Below are 9,165 nucleotides of genomic sequence, written 5' to 3'. Positions count from 1 at the left end.
AGGTTCCCCCTATTGGTCACATTTTGGTGATGCAACAGTAGAACGTTGGTAATTTACCTACTTTATTTTATTTTACTTCTTAATTATTTTATTTTTTTAGTGTTGGATGCGAGAACCCTGCATATTTAATTTATTTACATAGTTGTTTTAGTTAAAATATTTTAGTTCCTAACACGCTGAAAACAAGAAAGCTACACGTAGAGCCCCCGATTGAGTTTTTTTATTTATTAATTTTTTTTATCGGATTTATTCGTTAAGCATTCCAAAAATATAGTTTAAAAGGGCTTGGTAACAATAAAAGCTGTATTTGAGCTCGAATAAGAGAAAGTGGAACTAACTGGCTGTGCGTAGGGTTGTCACATCCTAACCCGTCCGACGAGGCGGCGGTGTTTGAGACTGACAGCACACTGACAGAACCCCGTCACTACCGTCTGACTGAATGACCCGGGCCGGTGTAGTGTAACATGAACTAACAGCATATTCACAGGTTGAGGGTTGAACTCCCGTCTGCACCAACTCCCCAGAAAGGAAGCCACGCTAGCCGGGGGGCGATTCGTTGTCACAAGCTAGCACCCCCCTGTCAAGCTAGCCACTAGGTAGGTAGGTAAGGTTAGCTAGCCCGGTTAGCTGACCAGACTTGTCGTAACACGTAACCCGACAGCTTAAAGCCAGCCAGCTAATTGGCGAGCCGCTTCGTGCCGTCCTATGGTCTCACTCCGCTAGCCGTGCTGTGCCAAAATGTCCACGATCTCGTTGGATAAAGAATTGCAGGAGCGACTAAGGGAAGCGTCTGCCATCGGAGACATCGACGAAGTGCGGTCGCTGGTGGCGAGCGGGGCAAATGTCAATTCACAGAACGAGATCAACGGCTGGTAAGTGTGTTTTTCCTGCTGAACCATCACTTGTTTGTTTGTGTGTGTTTAGCTCCACCAATTAAAACGCTCGTAGGAGCCCAGGCGCGTTGGTGCAGGGGATAAAAAATGGTCAGCGCTATCCTATTAAGCGACTCTAAGCCTGTAACCCGGTCAGCCTTGACCATTTTATCTTGCGTCTCGACGCCGTAAAGCTCCGAGTCTGTCAAAATGCCTTTTTTGCTATTATCAAAAATGCCTTTGGTCGAGCAGGCGCCTTGTTGCTTTCACGATGACGCGTGACGTCAACTTTTGTTGTTTAAATCCTAAAGCATAAAGCATAAAAAAACCCCAAACAAAACAAGATAGGGAGTTTATAAAGGCTCTGGCCATAAGCTAGATCACATATCCACACAGGTCCAGTTCAATAAATCGCATAATGGGAATATTTATTTCAGCACTCCAAATCTGACACTTTGAAATATATTGAGATATATCTCAAGCATTTATTTCTGTTAACTGCAATGATTTATTTATTTTAGCTCACAGCCAATATAGACAGTGTTTACCTTTTCGGCAAACTAGGCTACATAAGACGATTTTGTTTCTTTTAAAGTTTGATCACAGAAATGTCAGCGCACTGAAAAGTGTGGGTCAATGACGGCATCGTTGTGGCTCCGCTGACGTGTTAAAGAAGCCCAGCTTGCATTAATGATGGCCTGCTGCCGCTCCTCTTCTTATTGAACCGATCCTCTCTATATGTGGTTCCAGCCAGACGGCCCGTCAAGCACAGTATTAACCGTGGCCTATAAACCGGCTGCTTCAAATCAGCGTCTCCATAAAGCTTGCCAGCAAAGACGAGCTCGAGGATCTTGAATTCTAACTCAAATGTCAAATTCACTTTAAAAAAAAAAGAGAAGTTTTCTTTTTTTTTTTTGTCTTTAGCCCTGGTAAAAACACTTCTGATGTTGTCTTGTGGTGCCGGAGTGGCTTAACGAACCACCCACAAACTCTTGAATGTGCTTGGCTACAATTATCTCTGTTGTTTGTGCACCTTTGTCCGCCACACCTTGTCCTTCCCGTCGTCTTTCAAATAATATCCTCGGACACGGCACTCTGTAATCAGCCACCTTCATTAGCAGCTAGCCGTCCTTGTGGAGGATGTTGGGACAGCTGTCTGCAGCATGGCCATAACAGAGCGTAGCATTTCTGGTGTAAAAGCATCTTGGCAAATTTGATTTGATGAGTTTTTACAGTATTCATTTTTAAAAATTAAGTTACTGAAATAAATAAAACTTTCAATGAGGTTCTAATTCACTGCGATGCAACTGTAGATAAAATAAAACGCATTAAACAAACTTAGTTCCGCCCAACAGAATTGGATGAGAAGAGCACAAAATGTAAATATTCACACAAAAAACTGCTGAGTTGTGGTTTCGTTTCCCCCCAAACGGCCCGTCTCAAGCTAGTTTAAAAATCCTGCAAGATTTCGAGATGCCAACGCAGTCCGAATTAAAAGTCATTTCGTAATTAGGCCCTCGTGTCACTTGAAAAAACAATATATCCTTATTCACCTAGCTAAGGTTTTGCATGAAACGAGAGATGACGTTGGTAAATTCAGAAAAATATAGAATTAAAAACACAGAAGTTTACGATCAAATAAAAAAAAATAAACTTTGAAATTTACAAAGTTTACCAGTATAAGAGTACCTCCTATTGATATATTACAATATTAAACATATAGATAGATCAAACTTTAAGGAGTTATTCGGCACTTCTTGTAAACTACAGGAGTTTTTCCAATAATCCCAAAGGATTAAAATATTTTACATAAAAACCAAATTAAAATCATCCATGCAGTTTAGATTCACTTAGTAAATAAAACTTGACCTATTGCACTCTTCCCAGCATAGAGAGAAGAGTTGCGATTACAATGGGATTTGTTTTGGAATTCAAAAGTGATCAACTCTCAGTAAATAAATCGAGAGAGAATCGATTTCCCCCATTTAGATGTGTTGAACCTTCAGCTTTCAGATGATTCAAGCGACATGTTTGGCTGACATGATAACGTGCATTTGTGCGCGTTTATTTATTTTTTTATTTTTTCTGAAATAACGAAGCTGTAGAGGACGAATGGATGGAGTAAAGAGTTGTTGTTTTTGCAATTCTTCCACCAGGACGTGTCTGCACTGGGCTTGTAAGAGGAACCATAAGCACGTAGTGTCCTACTTACTCAGTTGTGGAGCGGACAAAGAGATCCTCACGGCTAAAGAGGAGCTCGCCTCTCAGCTTACATCTAAACCAGAGATTAAGCGACTCTTAGGAGGTACATCTTTTTATATTCCGTTTATGACCTGTTCATCTTAAACTTGTGGTTTTATGTGTAAATCAGTCATAAAGGAATGTCTTTGTCTTGCTGTCAAGCTTTTAACAATGAATCATCCTCTGTGCACTTGAATAGTTGAGGTGGAGGAAGTGCCTGAGGTGAAGGAGTCCAGCTTGCCAATCATCCCGAATTACCTGTCCAACCCGCCCTTCATGTACTCCAAGATGGACAACAGGTCAGAGATCCCCCAAAACCAGCACCTCACGCAGAACGGCTCCAGCGACTGCACCGAAGACACGCAGAGCGACTCGGCCTCGCTCTCCTCCACCGACGAGCTCCAGAAACCCCAGGGCCCGGCTTCCGACGGCGCTGCGCCTCAACCGAGCCCCGTCCTCAATCACAGGCAGCCTCCGGCGGCCGCCGCCGAATTCGTTCCCGTGCCCGAGCAAAACGGCGTGTCGCCCAGCACGGCCCCGTCCCACAGCCACACCGCTGTCAACCACACAGTGCCTATGGACCTCTCAGTCGAGCCTCATCTGGTCAACCACGCCGACTACCCTCACATGGTGGCCCACAACGGTAGCGTGAGTTCCCCTCCGCTGGCGTCGCCCCGCCCGGGCCTGACGGGCAGCAGCGGGGGCCAGGTTCAGGCCCCGGTGGCCAGCACCAACCCCACCATGAGCCGGCAGCAGTCCATTCCACAGCAGCTGAGCTACAACCAGGCCAACGGGCCCATGCCAGCGTTCCAGCCTTTCTTTTTCACCAGCACCTTTCCTGTCAATGTCCAAGGTGGGTTACCTGTCAGTCTCTCTTTTACATGAACGTAGCCGTGACAGAAAGCCCGCTTGGGTGTGAACTGTTGACCCCCTACCAAAAGAGACACACATGCAGAGAAGAAGTTAGTCTGGTCCAACAAGATTGCTTTCTTTGTAAATGACCGTAATAAATCGGTGACTCAATTATTCAGCGACCCCCCCCCCCCCATGTCTTTTGTTAGAGAAGCCACGTTGTATTTGCAATCAAGAAGCAGCTGTCGGGTCTTTTCTTGTAGAGTTGGTTCTCAAGGTTCGCATCCAGAACCCGAATTCACGGGAGAACGACTTCATCGAGGTGGAGCTGGACCGGCAGGAGCTCACCTACCGCTCCCTCCTGAGAGTCTGCTGCCGTGAGCTGGACATCAGCGCCGAGCACGTGGAGAAGATCCGCAAGCTGCCCAACACCTTGCTGAGAAAGGTACATGCCACATTTGTATGGATTAATATGTTTATTAATAATACAAACAAGTACTCGCGATTAGTGTCTGCTGATTATTTTTTTTAAATTCAGGAATGGCAATCATTTTGTCTATGATTATTCTTAAACCAGACCAGAAACATCGAAGGACTAACAAAAAAGGCCTGTGTCACCGTAGGAAACTTTGCATAAAAACATTTACATATCAGTTTATAGAACAAGCTAAATCCTGTGCTATGCAGGGGAGTGGTGGCCTAGTGGTTACAACACGGCACAGTTCCCACTGACTGGCTCTTTGGGTCCCTGAGCAAGGCCCTTAGCCCCAGAATGCTCCTACCTCCCTAAGGGACGGGTTAAATGCAGAGGACACATTTCATCAGAGTATGTTGTAATTAGGGGTGAGCCATGTGGACTTTAAATTTTATCACAGTATATTGCGTTACTATTGTGATAACGATAAAAGTGATGATAAGACTATTACCCGCTTCTTGCAGTCTTTGTGGCTGTGATTTCATGTCAAATCTATCCCCAAAGATACAAATACTGTCCTTAAAGAAACAAATTTAATAATGCAATATATATGAATACAAAATTGGAAATACGTTTCATCGGGACACAAGTTCCATAAAAAAATTAGATTTTTATCACTAAACTGCACACAGTAACAGCATTTATATTTTTTAATTTATTGACCTTTATTGATGCTCTGACGAACCCAACAGTGGGGAAAATAGCTGAAATAACCATCCTGACAATACTGTCGGCTTTTGGGTTTTCAGACATTACTAAATGGAATTTATGGTCGTCAAACCCAAATTATTACCATGATAAGAACGTTTTCACGATAACGATAAAACGATATGATAAAGGCTCAGTCGTAGTTGCAATGACAAAGATTATTTTACTATAATAATTATTATTATGATTAGTCAGATGCACACACAGTCACATCAGTTAATGTAATTTTCCTAGTGTAGAAGTCTATTGGATTTGGTTTTAGGCGCCCTCTGTGAGTAATTTACAGCCAAGAAGTAAAGTTTTGTAGCATGTTTTATTTTTCTTGTCACTGTTTTCATGATTGCTATTGAAATGTGTCGATAGATAAAAAAAAAAAAAAATCTAAATCACCCATCTCTACTGAAGGTTTATTGATAGAGATAATAGCTTTAAACGCCAACCGTTATCTGCTCTGGTCTAACTCCCCGGTGAAAGAACTTGCTATTTGATAATGTGTTCGTAGATGTTTACAGTGTGAATTTTCAGCTTTGATGTTATCAATCACTAATACGTACTATTTAGCTAATTATTGTCTGCCCTGTGGCTGACTGGCTGCGTGCAAGTGTCAGTGTCCTAAACGTGACCTTCATTTTGAAAGCTTCATGATCTTCTGTGTACACCAAAAGGTCATCTTAAATTGTCCTGATATAAAATAGATAGCTTTTTTTTTTTTTTTATTCAAGGACAGCAGCTTATTACTGAGAAACACTTCCCACCAGCTTTTGTCAGGGCAGAGTGGCCATTAGTGAGCTAGTATATCAAAAAGCAGTGCCCTTCATCTCTGTGTTGATGCTTTTTTTTCTGTCAATAGGGAAACATCAGAGGTCTGAATGTGTTTTTTTTTTTTATTCTAGGATTGGAATAACTTTTAAAGGGTTGTTTTAAGTGACAATGTGTGTCCAGAAGTTGGGTTCATCGCAGGCGATTTGTCTTTCCTGTTCAGGACAAGGACGTGGCTCGGCTGCAGGACTTTCAGGAGCTGGAGGTGGTGCTGGAGAAAGCGGAAGGCCTGTCCCTTTTCTCCGGCTCCGGGGGCCTAGCGGACAGACCCTGCTACAACATGAAGGCTTCCCGCCTCACTTACTGAAGCCGCAGCGCATCCGACGACGGGCTTCTGTAGCGTCCCTTCAAGCCACCTCAGCTAGTCGCCCTGCCCAGCTCCTTGGCTCCGGCTTTGTTCCGCTTTTGATGTTTTGCCGATACTCCAGCTGGGATTTGTCCGTTCCACTGTAGCTATTGTCCTCCTCCTGTCCTCTTCGGGGGGCCTTCAGCTGCTTTAGTGTACCCAAGTCAGTTCCAAGCGAACGCTGATGCATGGTATCCTCGGAAAAATGTGCAAAGTATTTGACCCTCTCTCTTTTTTTTTTTTTTTTTCTCCTCCCCTCTTCATCACGCTCTCCCGCTGCACTTTGTGCCAAGGCTGAAGTGGGTCAGCAGAGAGGATGTTGGCTTGTCTTCCTAACGGGCTGGACTCTGCAATCGCCTTATAAGGACCAGTTTTCATTCTGGCTGTGGATTTAAGGAAAACTGGCCACGAGGACGTCAGGAAGGATTGACATAACTCTTTCTAATCAGATCGTTCGTTGTCAGACCACCAGGGTAGGACAGGGTGCAGCACAGCGGACCACATGGCAACCCTGGTGTCTGACGACACGATCAACAGAGTGATATCAGACAGTCTTGGTTGTGCACACGCGCTCTTAGCATAAACCATAGTGTCTTCTCACAGACAGTATCTGTTATTAGCCAAATTAAAGCAAAGTTTATCCATTATCCTTTAATATTTAAGTATGGGTGGTACATTTATTGGCCGCCAACGTAAGGATCTGTTCATCTGTTTTGCAAAACTCTCTGGATGGAGAGAGAGAGAGTTTAGTAAAACTGGTTTTCCTGTTTCTGGAAATCATATAGCTGCACACTGTGGTAAAGGAATAACACAGGACCTATGTTGTTTTTTTTAAATTTGTTTTTTTTTAGCTCTCAGACATAACACTACATCGCTTCTTCTTCGTGTTCAGCAGGCGTCAAATGTGAAGATTCATATTTAAGTTTTCAGTCGTGTTTGGTCCTAGCCGACAGAGCAGAGCCATATCTTGCATTATCGAGATAAGTTGTGCGAGATTTCACGTTAAAAACTATAAATCTAGCCTGGTGTTAGATGCTTTCCGTTGCTGCCAATTTGTTTAATGTTAAACAAAATCGAGACCAAAAAAAAAACAAAAAAAACAACTCAACTGAACTAGCCAGCAAAGACAATAACGTCACTAACAAACCTATCACTGCTTTAGAGGAGAATGTAGCTTTGTTTGATTTAGATTTTTTTTTTGATTCTGGTGGAAAAGTAAAACATAGAGATGAGTTATTTTTTTTATTTTATTTTATTTTTGGGACTTTCCACAGTAGACTTTTTTTTTCCATGTAAGAGTGGAAGATCACACCCAATATCAACGTGTAACACAAGGCACAGTTTACTATTCAAGGCCACTCTGAGTTGTTTTTAAACCATTATTTCAGAACTAACATTTGCCTTCGACACTTTTTATAGCTCGACAATTTCAAGCAAAGTTCGCTCAGAGTTTGAAGGAATATCAACACCGCCTGCAGAGACATCATTTGACGAATAGGCGTATTAGACGGCGGTGTCGTCTACGCTGCTTATGTTAACATATTACTGGGGCTCCTATTTAAAGTGCAGTAAGTAGACACTAAAACACGTCTTACAATCAATGTCTTACCTTGTGGTGAGAGTTTAACGCTCTGAGTATACCTGAGCCTCTAAGTCTTTGTTTTAAGTTTGGTTTTTGGTAATGTGTGTGTGTGTGTGTGTGTTTTAACCAGGTAGGCCTGTTTTGTTGAAGTCCGGGGGGGAAAAAAAACAATAAAATAGAAAAAAAAATAATAATCTGCAGTTGCGCAGGAGTTCATCACTGGTGATGGAAAGTACCGAAACACTTTTTGTCGGAGTCAAACGTGAAGGAAGGAGGAATGTGTTTCAGAAGGAAGAGCAGGACAACGTTGAGAGAGAAGTCACGGCACGTGTGAGAAGACAACAAAGCGGACTATTGTGAACTGAAAGAAACGTTGCGCCTTGGGGGAAGTTTGCTGCTTTTTTTTTTTTTTCCTTTTTTTTTTTTTTGAAAGGAATTTAGATTTTTGTGAAAAGCGATGCCTACGTTGTGCTTGTGGGTTACGCATTGTTTTAAAAAGACCAGAGTAACAGTCGGAATTAACCTATGCATCCAGAGTCTGATATTTTTATATACAGTAGGACCTGTATACATGTACAAATAATCTAATAATAGGCACTGTTAACATGTTGTTTTTGTTCTGGAAACCTCTAACTGTTCTTTGATAAAGCATGTTAAATGAAGCAATCTCTTTCCTTCATCCTTCATTTGAAATTGCCAGTTATCTTCGTAACCGTCTTGTGCTTTTGCTGGTGAGAGCAGCCTATAACAGCAAATGCAATGGTTCAGTGTATAATGGCTTGTTTTTCGTTGTATTATGTAAGAAGCACCACTAGGATTTGGTAAAATGAGCTTAAAATTTCTAAGTTGCTTTGTTCGAAACTGACTCTAATCCAGACAAAGCTACGTGCCTAAAACTTTCCCATAGTATTGCTGGTCGTGATTTACGTCTTGAGTTTTCCAAACAAATGAGAAACGCAGATCAAGAGCTAGATGTTTAAAATGCAGTGAGTCCACATACTTCATCATCAGCATGGATTTCATCTTCCTTTTGAACTTTTAAGGATGTATATGAACCATTTGTTTCAGGGCGAAGGGATAATGAAACGAACACCTTAACTGTTTTTTGAAAAATATTTAGGAAAAGTTTAATTATATTGTGAATTGCTTCTAATCTGCTTTAACAAGCTCAAAAGGGGAAAAGTGAAGTAAATGTCAAACCCATGACAACTGCATCAAGCCCTGAGGCCTCCGTACATGGGTAAGGGTCTGCGCCCCCCCCCCCCCCCCC

At 42.4% G+C, this 9,165-nt stretch overlaps 1 protein-coding gene across 2 annotated transcripts; it reads left to right on the top strand.

Moving 5' to 3' along the window:
• The first annotated feature begins 339 nt into the window (after window positions 1-339).
• Window positions 340-8,557, top strand: ankrd40 (ankyrin repeat domain 40). Of its 2 annotated transcripts, XR_001167071.3 has the most exons (6): window positions 340-872; window positions 3,029-3,177; window positions 3,313-3,966; window positions 4,229-4,410; window positions 6,131-6,476; window positions 6,607-8,557. XR_001167071.3 is itself a non-coding variant. In XM_021308102.2 (5 exons), the coding sequence occupies exons 1-5, from the start codon at window positions 739-741 to the stop codon at window positions 6,272-6,274; spliced, it is 1,263 nt and encodes a 420-aa protein (XP_021163777.2). In that variant the 5' UTR covers window positions 340-738; the 3' UTR covers window positions 6,275-8,557. The 2 variants fall into 2 exon arrangements, 1 of the variants encoding a protein (XP_021163777.2); XM_021308102.2 differs by having other exon boundaries at window positions 6,131-8,557.
• Window positions 8,558-9,165: the final 608 nt, after the last annotated feature.

Source organism: Fundulus heteroclitus, chromosome 16 (genome assembly GCF_011125445.2).
Source record: "Fundulus heteroclitus isolate FHET01 chromosome 16, MU-UCD_Fhet_4.1, whole genome shotgun sequence".
In the NCBI taxonomy this organism is placed as follows: domain Eukaryota; kingdom Metazoa; phylum Chordata; class Actinopteri; order Cyprinodontiformes; family Fundulidae; genus Fundulus; species Fundulus heteroclitus.
This window is presented reverse-complemented; position numbering and strand designations above follow the sequence as displayed.

Excerpts from the sequence above, each read along its gene's own strand:
- ankrd40 (XM_021308102.2), top strand. The coding sequence starts at position 739 with ATGTCCACGATCTCGTTGGATAAAGAATTGCAGGAGCGACTAAGGGAA. Across the intron at positions 3,178-3,312 it reads GATTAAGCGACTCTTAGGAG|TTGAGGTGGAGGAAGTGCCT; the intron begins GTACATCTTTTT and ends GCACTTGAATAG. Across the intron at positions 3,967-4,228 it reads CTTTCCTGTCAATGTCCAAG|AGTTGGTTCTCAAGGTTCGC; the intron begins GTGGGTTACCTG and ends CTTTTCTTGTAG.